The sequence below is a fragment of the Anticarsia gemmatalis genome, chromosome 4, assembly GCF_050436995.1.
Source record: "Anticarsia gemmatalis isolate Benzon Research Colony breed Stoneville strain chromosome 4, ilAntGemm2 primary, whole genome shotgun sequence".
Lineage (NCBI taxonomy): Eukaryota > Metazoa > Arthropoda > Insecta > Lepidoptera > Erebidae > Anticarsia > Anticarsia gemmatalis.
Window position 1 is genome coordinate 2,766,793 of NC_134748.1, and position 13,415 is coordinate 2,780,207.

The 13,415-nt window shown below is 33.2% G+C and overlaps 2 protein-coding genes across 2 annotated transcripts in view; both read right to left on the minus strand.

Moving 5' to 3' along the window:
• DCX-EMAP (Doublecortin-domain-containing echinoderm-microtubule-associated protein) overlaps positions 1 to 2,437 on the minus strand; it is a 28,281-nt gene extending 25,844 nt beyond the window's left edge. Inside the window, exon 1 of the mRNA XM_076113940.1 lies at positions 2,183 to 2,437. Coding sequence (XP_075970055.1) covers positions 2,183 to 2,215 — 33 coding nt within the window. The 5' untranslated portion in view covers positions 2,216 to 2,437. The remainder of the gene's footprint in view (positions 1 to 2,182) is intronic.
• A 6,356-nt stretch (positions 2,438 to 8,793) lies between these two features.
• On the minus strand, positions 8,794 to 12,972 carry Nsun5 (Nop2/Sun-like domain containing protein 5). Its single transcript, XM_076113122.1, has 6 exons — positions 12,729 to 12,972; positions 12,397 to 12,652; positions 11,069 to 11,331; positions 10,594 to 10,707; positions 10,138 to 10,312; positions 8,794 to 9,855 (listed from the first exon to the last, which is right to left on the minus strand). The coding sequence occupies exons 1-6, from the start codon at positions 12,849 to 12,851 to the stop codon at positions 8,858 to 8,860; spliced, it is 1,929 nt and encodes a 642-aa protein (XP_075969237.1). The 5' UTR covers positions 12,852 to 12,972; the 3' UTR covers positions 8,794 to 8,857.
• Between the last annotated feature and the right edge of the window lie 443 nt (positions 12,973 to 13,415).

The window sequence follows — 13,415 nt, forward strand, 5'->3', positions numbered from 1 at the left end:
ACGCAATTTTATTTTTGGAACATGTAGGGGGGGTCAATAGAAGCTTAACTTGAAGTTTGTGGGGTCGCCACCCTTGTCCCCCGGCCGCCATCTTGGAAAAGGGGGTGGAAACACTTTTTTCGCTATATCTCGCAAACTATGCGTCTTACAATAAAATTGTTAAAGCATAATTTGTAGCAAATTATTTTGCCTACAAATATGTTTAGTAACTTTTTGCCCTAAATTAATAAATAAAGTAGTTAGAAGCAAAAAAGTGCAATTTTTTCAACAAAACATTTCTTTCCGAATTCGGTCTACTTCGGAGCGCTGTTACTGAATTTCTAATGAATGAAACTGAAAAAATTATAGAGAAAAATTTTCCTCGAAAAATACGCTACCAGATTGGTCTGAGGTATTTTTTTTGTATATAGACATGTCAGCTTAGCCTTTTTTCCAAACTATGTTGGAATCGAATTCAAATCTCACCAGATGCAGCTGGATACCAGTGTTTTACATGGAACCACTGCCTATCTGACCTCCACAAACCAGTTACCTGGGATATAAAGCAATACCCTTGGTTAAGACTGGTTGTCAGACTTCCAAGCTTCTGAGTACTGTTAACGACTGTCAAAGATCTTTGAAAATGACAGCCGGGACCCACAATTTAACGTGCCTTTCGAAACACGGAGGAACTCGATATGTGTAAGATGGTCACCCATCCACAGAACAACCTCGGCAAGCGTGGCTTAACCTCATACATACATCCGCGCGGCTGTCGTTAAAAAAAATTATATAGCAATAAAGAAAATGTTTATAAAAGAAATCGCACTTTTTTGCTTATAACTTTTTTAATTGTTAATTTAGGGCAAAAAGTTATTAAACATATTTGTAGGCAAAATAATTTGCTACAAATTATGCTTTCACAATTTTATTGTAAGACGCATAGTTTCCGAGATATAGTGAAAAAAGTGTTTCCACCCCCTTTTCCAAGATGGCGGCCGGGGGACAAGAGTGGCGACCCCACAAACTTCAAGTTAAGCTTCTATGGACCCCCCCTACATGTCCCAAAAATAAAATTGCGTCCTCTAATAAATGCAATATTCGGCCCTCAAATTGTAACATTTCAATGGACTAGTAGTGTTATACGTTGACTGCACTTCACGAACACGATCGTTATAATGTTTTGTTTTCAACTTAGGTATAACTTAGATGTTCCTAAGATAAGGTTTAACGAGCTTTGGCCCTTGCCGTGACTAAGTTACGCTAGTCACGACGCCTAACTTATAAGTAAAGTTATAAGTGGTGAAAATAAATGATTCACTCGTTGTTAGTCATAAAGAAAATTATTTAGTCACACATAATTATAGCGAATGCTTTATCGATGCTAACTTAGATTTGATTGTGGACCTTGAATGTGATTTGAAGTTTGTGGAAGTCATTTTCTTTGTTTTTACTCATATTTATATTACTCATAATATGGGAAAAGTTATATTATTATTTATATCAAACTAACTATACTATATTCGTCTTATTAACTTCAGAAAGATTTATACACTGCCACCTTTTTGTCATAAAGAAAATGTTGTTAGAAATTAAAATGCCTGAAAAACGGTATCAAATTATCACAACTCTCATAAGTACAAACACCTAGCTAGAATTTTAATTAAATTCACCTATACTTTAACGATGACTAACATATTGAATAGATGTATAAAAAGATCGCTCGAACGATATATTATAACTAATCAACTGTTAATTCTATAAAACAACAATTACACGAAATATTCTCGTACTACAATTTAATGTTTTATGTTTATGGTCCATATTTTATTATCTGCATTAAAAAATACTGCAGTGGTCTAGATTTAAAATTAAAATTTGTTATCAAACGGAGTTAAACTCAACATATTTTGACGCAGTTTAAAGTAATTTAGTTATTCTATTTAACTAAGGATCTAGTAGCCAGGGAAGAGAAATGATTACTTATACGAATTGAAAGGCCTAGAATGATATTTAAAAACGTCTCTATAAGAAACTTCTCAGTAATACCATTGGTAGAATAACTGCTTTATCAACAGGTAACACCGTGTATGCACGCATTTGAAGGTTTCTTAATATACTTGAGCTACTAACACCTCATTATAATTCATAATTACTTCTTCAATATTAATATGTAATTAGTAAAATAATATTGTAGTCTTACCACAGCAGCAGGCATAGTTTCTTCAGCAGCCATAACAAAACACAATCACATGCACACAATGACTAAGTATAAATGAATAATATCTAGACCGTAACAGGACTGCACGAATCCCGGAAATTAGTCGAATTATTTACGTAAATTGTTATTTTTTACACTCATTTCCACTTTACATAAGTATTTGTGAAATTTAAAATGTCTTGGGAATATTTTAAAGTTGTTTTTGTTTGTGAATGGAGGTTGTAGTCGTCCGGTTATGTTTTGTTAACGGAACCGAGTGAGGAGAGTGACGGCAGCTCCAATGGGCGGCAACGTCGGCTAGCGGCCAGCGCACCCGTGTGCCTCGTGATGGAGGGAACACTTTACTACTTGAGCTAGAAATAAATCGATAACAATTTTAGGACACGCTTTTTTCGTGGTTTGTAGAATTTATGTCCTTAAGAGTAATATAAATGTATTTTAGGGTAAAGCGCTAAGGTTTTTGTTGTTTTTAGTTTGGTAGATGTTGAAGTGTGACTTCATGATAATGATATTTTCAGTAAGGTCGTTTTTTTAGGAGTGTTATCTTGTCTTACTCTTATATTTTATTGTAATTAGAAAATTTAATGAACCTGTTATGTATACCATTATCAATTACCATAACTCCGAACGTCTAATAAAACAAAAAATGCATTTTATGCATTGAGGAATTAAAACAAACTGATTAAAATAAACCTGCAAGTTGACCGGCAGCGGGACGCTTACATAGGCAAAGTAAGTAGCCGGTATACCTCAATATAGGACTATTTACAAAAAAAGCAAAGTAAATTCTCTATAAAAATGATCTAGCAAGTGTGCCCGCCATTCTATCGTACACGGTCGCATGCCGGCCGCCGGTCAACGAAGCATATTGTTCGAACGTGTTTATGTAGGTTAAGACTATATTTTCACCTCTCTCTCATTTCGGTACGTTCCACATTATCGCTTTATGAGACCCAATTAAGTTTTTTAATCGTTATTTATGTTTATACGCATAACATTTGTTGTGTAATTTTAATATTTGTGTTCTAGATTTTAAGTATGTCGTCTGTTATCCAGGATCTAGTGCTATATAATAGGTAATTGATATAAAATACTGATAGCATTTAGTTTCTTTTATAATACAAAGTCAAACTTTACCATGTTTAACCTAGCATATTTATAAGCTACATAATTTTATAAAAACAAAATATTTTTTAGACTGATAGTAGTAATATTAATATACATTTCGTAGGCTTCGTAGCAAAGCTGTAGACGTAAACGTCTACGAAAGTGCTACGAATATCTTATTATCAAGTATTGAAATATCAATGCACGTGTTTACTAGTTAATGTATAAGGGTATTCCCTTATGTAATGCATATATAATTTCCTACTATATAATTCTATAAACTCTCTATGTCGAAATTGTGTTACAGTATATTATACATAAATATCTTAATTGTTTTGTGGGTTACGATTATATTTAAAGTATTAACAGTAGTATAAATTAAAGTCACTTATTTTTTTATTTACTTAGGGCAAGTAATACATAGAAACATTCAGATAAAATCATATGTAGATATTTTTTTACAAAGTTTAAAACCTGGTCGTTATATTTTAATAATATAATAACATATAATGTTGGTCAAATGGCAGAAATAAGCAGTTTGACATTTAACAAGCTCGCACAATTTGCATAAACAATAGCATCGTTAAATGTTCTCACGTGATCATGTATGTTTCGCAAACAATGTTTGATACTACGTTGTATGCTTTAAATCTTCGCCATTAGATTAAGCTAATGTCATATTTTCGACATCTTCCAAAATCTTTAACAAATAATCAAAATTTACTTCATGAATAACTTGAATTTATATGGCGATTTTTTTAATTACATTTTGTAATTATTGTCGATTTTAGAAACTAGCGTACCGACCCGTCTTCGCCCAGGTTAAAAAGGAAAAAAAACCCATTTCGGGTTTCAATAAAACAAGCTCACTCGAATTACTCAATTTATTGGTGAAAACTCGCATAAAAATCCATGCAGCAGATTTTAAGCTTATCGCACACACACAGACAGAAGCAATGAAAGAATTTGAAATATGTGACACTGGAATCTTGCTTAAATGATTGGCTGACAACTTAGCTGCAGACAATTTAAGATAACGTAATTTGCAGTCAGTACTTGCACTTTTACATAAATACTAACGTGTCGGCAGTTCAGTAATGTTTAATTTTTTCAATGCTCATTCGCTATAAGTGAGGAACAAACAAGCGCTTGTTAACTACAATTACGATTACAGCTTCGTACTTGACCTGGATATTACATGGCGTTTTGTCACAAAAACCAGGCATTTTTGACATTTCCTGTAGCCGGCGTAGCACCGCTACGAAGCGTAGAACACCTACAGTCGTAGCAAACCGTAGACATTGCTAGTCATATGAAAGCTTACCAGTTTTTCGTAACTTAGATGCTTCTTATACCATAGAATAGCTATCAAAAGAGGTACTAAGTCCATCGAAGTCATAGACCAGGAAATTGGTTGACCGTAATTTATTTTCAGATCAATGTAATATTTTACCTACGCATTTGTAAGCCGAAACAAATGGCTTTATATCATCTTTTTTTATAATCTCCTTTTATCTTATTTATAAGTACTATCACACCTACGAGTGCGTCATATATTATCAATATTATCTCACACTTCGTTAATCAGACACTTCAAACAAACTAAGCTAGATAACTTCGACATTTTCATAAAAAAGTTCCTACAAATCTCTTAAATTGTCAACTTGAAACAGATTTCTCGCCACATGTACTAAGTGACACAGTTAACTAATAATACATTGTGTAACAGTAAATAACGTAAATAAGGTTATGATCAATGGCACGATAGCAGACGGTTATAGACGGTTATGGAGGGCAGCACGCACTGATCCATCGCTTAGTTCCTTATTACTTTTACTTGTAATAACCTTTTATAGCTGAGAGACCTCGAGTAAATTTAAAAGTGAAAATGAACCTAAGATTTGTAGAAGCAGGATCGTTTTTTTGTATGCATTGTTTGGTACGTATTCTTGTTATCCACGCATGTTGTTATAAAATCGGTAGTGTCAATATCAATCAGATTTTAACATAGTAAGGAATTAAAGTACTTTATTTGTGAAACCAATAGACTATTTGTTTCCCTGAGATGTAGGCTAAATCGGTTAAGAACAGTAATAACGTTTGCTACTAGTCAGATAGAGAGTAACTTTCGAAAAATAATGCTAGGTTAGACTGACTACGCAGCTCCTACGGTGTAGATACACATTAGTAGAGTAACTTCATCGCAAATAAGATCCACGGCAAATATTTGTGAATGTAGTGTAAGAAAAGATATGTGAAATAACCATGATTAAAATTGTAGGTATAACTTAATTACTACTACCCCTGCCTATATACAAACACATTACCTATTGGTTTACAAACATAATCGTTACATAGCAATAACATCAATAGACGGCCAATAACGTAAGCTCATTTAATTACACCAACACAACTAAAAAACTACCTATACACTTTGAAATAAAGTTCATTTTAAATTGAATGCTTTATAAGTGACAGTTACTGAGTGACACCGGTGTCATAACATCGGACATCCGGTAGCTGATTGGTTGTTTATAATGAGGATAGGGGCACGCCCGGCTGAGGACACGCCCAGATGGAACTCTGGTTGCTAGGCAACCACGAGAAGGGGATTTTATTGATAAAACGTGGAATTTAGGTTTTAAATTTTTTACTGGTACTTAAAGATCCATACTGTTTTAAGTATTGGTTTGCTTAGGTGGAATTTTTACAGGTTTTGTCTTACGTTTGTGATAATTCCATCTATCGGCAGGATTTTTGCAAGAGTTGTCAAACTTGCATTGAATCTTTAGATATGCACTAACGCGTTGACATCTTCATAATTTTATATCCATTTATTTTTATCGAGATCTCGTTAAAGCACTAGTGTAGCTTATGTGTCGGCTGGTCGTAGTTCGTCTAAAACAAAGTGCCAGTATTTTCAACGATATCAATCCTCCTCAAATTAAGATTTCCTCTAAATTTTATTAAGTAAGACTTTTTGCTTAACAATAATTTTCTTTATTTAGCTCTAGACGTATTAAATTGGTGACTATAATGACATCTTATTTTTCAATTTTAGGTAGACTGAAATACCGTAATTTCAACCTCATTATTCGCGTATTTGAAGCAACATTAAGTAACATTATCAAATATTTGCATCTAAAGTACAAGAAAGCTAAGCTTACATAACGTAAGCACGTCAAAAAGGTCATTAATCAATGGAGCTTGTGTAAAACAAGCAAATCATTACACGTGTAATCAATTTATAATATGTAATGCCTTAAGGCGCCATGACTGTAGTTCTTAGAGGCTTTCCAATTAGCTCAAGGTTGACTGATAAGAAAATGCGTTTGAAGTTGACCCAGTAAATATTTGTGAACGAGGTGAGAGAATAGAATTTCCGGATATTTTCGTGACACTAAAGAAATGATTAAACAAGGTTTTTCTTTGAAGGATTATTTTATGCTGTAGAGATTGAGATAAATAAATAATAAATATAATTGGACAACTCACACACGGTCATTTGATTCCAAACTAAAATAACTGATAAAAATACTTATATTCTTCTAAATACATACTTATATCATTAACATCCAGGGTCAGAACATATACTCGTGCTCATCACACAAAGATTTTCGAGAGAGATTCGAAACCACCAAACGCGGAATATAAAGAAAGATAGACAACACTTTTATAGTTGTTTGGTATCTAAAGTTATACGGGAATTATCGTGAAATTTCACCTTACCTTTGATTGCTTCAGTCTGCGACCACGACAACCAAAATGGATATTTAAAGAAATATGCAACGTGGAAGTGTAAAAGATGTGATCATTTTGGTGATAGACATACATGTTTTTATTTTGACGAACGGAACTTGACCAGAGTTTCTAGCTAGCTATTTCGCTTTTATCTTCCTTATTCATTAACTGGAACTTTTACAAATATATTCTAATAAATTATTTGATTTATATAGCCAAAATTTGCTTTTAATGTGTCGGCAAATCGAGATTTCCATTACAAATTAACGTATTTACGTAATAAAATCTTGATTAAGTAGTAGTTATTACTGAACTTAAATCTATGGCCTTTCGAAAGGTTAAGTTAGATTTTATCTGATAATCTCAGTAAATTGTTAGTGCGTGCTAAGAGCGGTATTAAATCAGATTTAAGTACCGTTACCTAATTGTTGTGACCTATAACTACCGCTTTAAACCTAAAGCAAGTTAAGTATGAATGTACCGTTACCTAAGTTTGTTTGCCTCTCTGCTTATAAACCCGGATATTATCAATGTGGTTAATTTTAGTCAAATACTTACTCGGTTTTTAATGGAGATAATAAGATAACGGATGATAAGTCCAAGAGAGAGAGATACTTAGACTGAAGTACTAAACTTGGTTCAGTGCCACAAAACTAGTAGGTATGCAGGTGCTACTAGTTTTGTGAATGAATGAACAAAAGATTTTTGATCAATTAAAATGGTATTATTTCAATCAAAATTTACCTACATACTGCGAAAAGATCATCCATATCTTAGCAGATTCGGGCGATGAAAATAAAATTATTTTATAGCCTAGGCAGCTTGACAGATACGTCATATGGCAAAACTGAATATAAAAGAAAAAGGATCTTTGACCTGCGATAAGACAGTGACCTGTAAATAATTAAGTACAACCAAAACTTCTAGGTACAGCTTTTTTATTTCTTCTTTATCTATGACAGTTACCTAAATTCCTTTTATATTCGTAAAATAGTAATTTCATACGAAATATGCAAAGAAAATAAGGGCGCACGTATATTCGTGACAACTTAGCGTGTGTACATCTGACAACATCCAAACTAAAAACCACTTTAGGTAGAAGTCAATAGGGTTTAAAATCGCCAAATTTGTATATGAAAAAGAGTGTTTCATAGGAACGATGGCTAGACGGACTCGTTATATGACTTGCCCTACTTCGTCCGAGATTTATCGACTATGACGAGAAGTGATTTCTTTTGTGTTTGCTTGTAATTATAAGTCTAGACGTTAGAATAGGTGTAATTATTTACCAGTTGCCATGGTTTGTAAAGGGGTCGTGTTTTAGTATGTAAAATAGTGCTTAAGAAATCGACTCGGTAAAATTATAGCTTCATAAAGGTCTTGCCTTGCAGTTTGTGGGTAAATGCTTTTGGTAAACTGCCACTTATATGCACTTGTGCCATTATATGTGGACTAATTTGCTTCTCCAATTTCAGTAATGTTTAGAACTCTCTGTCGTTAAAGAACTGTAGGTTTGTTATTAACTTTTTTTGACGAAATAAAGCACATGATACCTTAAAAATTGATTTCTTTTTACCCCGGAAAATCATTCCACGTGGTCGGAAGCAGAAACTAGATTTAAATAAACTGCATAATATGTATAATTACATTGTAATTATTTCAAATTGAGCAGGTTATTCATAACATTACGATAATAATTAATATTATTTATCAGTACATAAATATGTATGAAATAAAAGTACAAATTCTAATGCATTCAACTTTATTAAACAAAAGTAAAAAATAGAAAATCAAAATATACTTTAACAATCAATCTTTTGATTTTTTCTTCTTTTTCTTTTTTGGAACTTCACTTTCCTCTACATTGCCTATTGTTACTTCATTGTCTTTGTCAGCTTTTTTCGATTTCTTTTTCTTTACTGGTTCAGATTCTGTTTGAGTTTCTTCAATATTTATATCTGATTCGTCATTTTTACGCTTTTTCTTCTTTTTCTTAATTTCAACATTATTTTCTACATTGTTTACAGAAGACTCTTCTGTATTGGGTTCAATTTCTTCTACCTTTTTATTTTTATCTTTCTTCTTTTTTTTCTTTTTCGGCACATCATCTGCTTCAACAACTAATTCATTAAAATTATCAGTCACAGTTTGTAGAGTCTGACTGTCCTCATCGTTCTTGCGTTTCTTTTTCTTTTTTCTAGAACCTTCTTCAACATTCTCGACATTTTCTCCAGTATTGTCCACAACTGCCTCTAAATCTTCAACATCATTCGTTTTGGATTTATTCTTTTTCTTTCTAGACTTAGATTTCTCATCTACTTGCATATTATCATCTTGTACAGTATCTTCTGTTCCATTCTCACCATTATCATTATCTCCATTTTCTTCCGAATGTTTACTCTTTTTAGATGTTTCCTTTTGACCATTTTCCGTAGCTACTTCAGCTTTATGTAAATCTTTTGGATCTCTATCAAGTACAGCCAGAAAGAATCCAGTGGTTAAGTCAGAGTCAGGCTTCGCATACATACACCTAGCACCCATACTTCCATACATACCTGAGCCAAAATTATTCCACTGACCTTTGAGGAGTTCCTTCACATCTTGGACTCTCCATTTAGCTCTTGAAGTCTTTACTACATTAGTAATCACTCGTTCGTTTTCTTCAGGGAATAGAGAGCATGTACTGTAGACGATACGTTTGGCTTTTGGGAATGCGTTCATTGCGTGTTTTAAGAATTTCTCTTGCAGGGATGTCAGTTTTGCTAGACGAGAGCTTTCTATGTAGTTGTGAACACAGAAATCCATTCCTATAACAACAGAGGGTATTTGTTCAAAATGTGACGTTCAAAAGGTAGTAATTAGATACTTAGCAAGTTGATCTGAGTACAATTTGAGATGGGCAATTCAGATATTTGAACAATGAATGAAACGCATTTGTCATGTATGCTTTAATGAAAAATAAATTCCTAGTTAATATTCTTTAGTAATAATAAATTTAAGAAACGAAGGGTAGGATTATGTATGATATTTCATCAGATATGCTAAGCTTAAATGAACTTTAAATACACAAAGTTATGGTTTATATTCACCTGATCCTGAACAGCTAGGATCTAACAGGATATATTCCACATCATCCATGTCGCCTCGCTTGATTTCTAGAGCATCCTTATGAATGGTCTCCACACATTGAGAGCCTGTCTTCTGGACGAAATCGCATAGTGTTTGGTATCTTCTCTCGTTTCTTTCTATTGCATATACTCGGCCCTAGTAAAAATATTTATGTTTTAGTAAGTAGTTTTGTTTTGTGTTTTTACGCAATGCGCACTGTTTGATGAGTTGGGATCGAAATGTTAGATAAAGCATCGTGAGTATCTACTGATATCTGCAGTGCCAGGCATATAATACCAAAAATTATCATGTAAAATCCATGATAATTTTACAAAAATTCATCAAACCTCGATTTTCTAACAGATGTTAAATAGCTACCAGCTGACCCTCTGCGTCGCGAGGGTTATCAGATTAAAGATTTAAAGTTCATATCTTACAGTATTCCTGATGTATGCAGCCAGTTGCGTGGTCTTCATGCCGGGGGCGGCGCACATGTCCAACACAGTGCTGCCTGGGGGTGGAGCTAGCAAGTGTACTGCCATTGCTGTTGCCTGCAAGTTAAAATGGTATCATTTAGAAAATTGTACAAGCCAAAAACTGGTCCAGAAACTAATATGGTGTGGAAATTAATAGTCTCAAAATCCCTTGCACTCCTCTCCCCAGTCTTTTTGTTGAGTGATGTTATGTTTTACATTTACTCAAGTATTTATTTGGATTAACCATCTGATGAATTGTAATGAATAGAAATAAATTACATGACTATTCTTAACACTTTTTTATTTGAATTTGATGTTTTTGGATTTTGCTCAACATATCTCTTTATGTCTAGAGTCAGAGAGGTTTCACATGGGTCCTTAGGCAAGAGAATATCTTTTCAAAACAGAATAGTACCTATTTGTTTATTTAACTCACCTTATCTTGAAGAATAATCTTATTCTCCAAGTACAGTTCATGTTCATGCAGCTTAGTGCCAGCAGAGAACACAAACATGGTCTTCACATGATAGTCCTGTGTGAAGTCTTCTTCAGTTAAGTTCTGTATTTGTTCCAGATAATCTGCATATGAGCCCGATGTGCATCGAATGAAACGGTACCCTTCATCTTGGAAGGCTCTGATTGCGTCTGATGTTGTAAGCAGATTGGTGTTGATCCGCACATATCTTGGTCTTGGGGTGGCTGAAGTCATGAAATCAATCAATTAATCATTTATAATACTAAGGCCTAGTGTTCCATTGTTGAATAAAGTTATCCCATTAGTGGGACAGCATGTATATAACATATCACAATTGACAGCTGTATGTCAAATTGCTGGTCACTATTCAATAAATTGCTACTTCATTTTAACATGTTAATCACTTAAATCTAAGAGAGAAAACAATATCCAGCATAGTGGCTATCAAATAGTTGTCAACTGAGATATGTGATAGCCCCCCAGGTCTATTTCGTTCAAGGTAATTAATATGCATCTCAGTACATAGTATAATAGCTTTTTCCTAATTCTGTAGTGTAAAAAGTTCTGTTTTTTCATGATCTTATATGAACATATTAACTTTTAGAAAATCAATTATGAATTAATTAAGAAACAAAATTAATGAAATAAAACAATTTTATTAACATTAGCATTTAATACTTCTAGCTATAAATTTCAGTACATGAGACAAACAACACCAAAACTTTGGTACAAGTTTACATAAGTACATTCACATAAAGTAACATTATTGTTTTAAGCTTATGATGTATGTTCTTACATAGCTCTACAAGTATAAAAGACATAAAATAATTTACACATCAAATACTGTGTACAGGAATGTTAATAAATGCAAATAAATATCAATCTTGTTTCAAATTCAGATTGCTCTTCTCAGCCGATGTTGCTTGAGAAGGAAGCGGGTCATACTTGTGCTGATCTATCTCATTCCCATCATCATCATACTCTTTCTCATGATACGCTTTATACACATATGCAAATATAATTATGTTCACAACCACTACTGCAGCTACAACAGACCACACATTCACAGCAAATGCTCCTACAGGATAATACTCAGTCAGCACATGCCTAACGCCAAAAAATGCGATAAATGGCAGCGTAAACATAGCAACACTATACATAAACAGGTTTGCCAACACTAAGACAGCCTGTTTAGTCTTTTCAGGGATTAATGGACCTTCGTCTGCTTCGGCCATTGTGCTTATTTTTGCGCGGTATTAGATCTGAAAAAGAATAAAAAAAAATATTACCTTCAGTCTTCAAGTCATCTTGATGTTCAGATGTAAATTTCTCAAACTGCTCTTTGTAAGTGAGGACTGTTTGCTCCGGCTTGCTTTTGCCAGGTAAAGCCTTTTTGCCGAACAAAAGTTCGGCAGTGAGAATTTTCGCAAGCCATGGATCTAATCGTGATTCGTTTTCTAATATTTTACAGTGCTCAAAAATTTTGTCTATATCGCCCGCATGTTTGATTGTTTCTGTTATCAATGCGTAAAGTACATTCGTCCTCTGTAAATACGATAGACTAATAATAGTAAATTTGTTTAAATATATTGCATTATAAGGTTTTAAAACGAGTACTTACGAAATGCTTAAGTTTATCGTCGTACAATAAAGTTTTAACGCTGCCACCTTCAGTGGATACTTTCTTGAATATATTAGCGGCTACTTTATAATGTCTGGGAACTTTGACTGAATGTTCAAACATCTTATTTAGCGTAGCACATTCATAAAAAGCATTCCATTGCTCAACAATATTGGTCTACTTTAGTCACGAGACATACGTCAATCAGACGGATAATTGAACGAATTTGAGGTTAAAACACATCCACAATTTATAAAATCTTCAGAATATTTCAAAATATATGAAGCGAGCTTTTTTATATTAGCTTACATTTATTACAAAAAAATATGACCCAACAATGATAATTTCGATTACCTTTAATATGATCTGAGATAATAGTATTTGTAAAGTTTTGTGGTCAAAATTGCAATATTTGAACGCGTCAATTTTGTTTACTTCGTATCATAGACAATATCGCGTTCCAGTCTTATATGTCTTCTGGACCACTGTTATTTAATTAAAATTATAACATCAAATTAATACTTGTATCACGTTAAAAAGATACTCATCAGAGGTATTGAGATTATTTGCAAATTGAAACATGTATTACGAAAATTTATAAAATAAATTATGAAAAGCTTTCCTTGACCTTATGCCTTGACTGACATGAAAACAAGCCTAGATAAAAAATACGTCTTCACAAATTGA

What these genes read in the sequence shown, in the direction of transcription:
- Nsun5 (XM_076113122.1), bottom strand. Translation starts at nt 12,851, where the DNA reads ATGTTTGAACATTCAGTCAAAGTTCCCAGACATTATAAAGTAGCCGCT. An exon ending in AGATGACTTGAAGACTGAAG is followed by an intron (nt 11,332 to 12,396) that starts GTAATATTTTTT and finishes TCATGACTTCAG; the next exon opens with CCACCCCAAGACCAAGATAT. An exon ending in TCCTAGCTGTTCAGGATCAG is followed by an intron (nt 9,856 to 10,137) that starts GTGAATATAAAC and finishes CTGTTGTTATAG; the next exon opens with GAATGGATTTCTGTGTTCAC.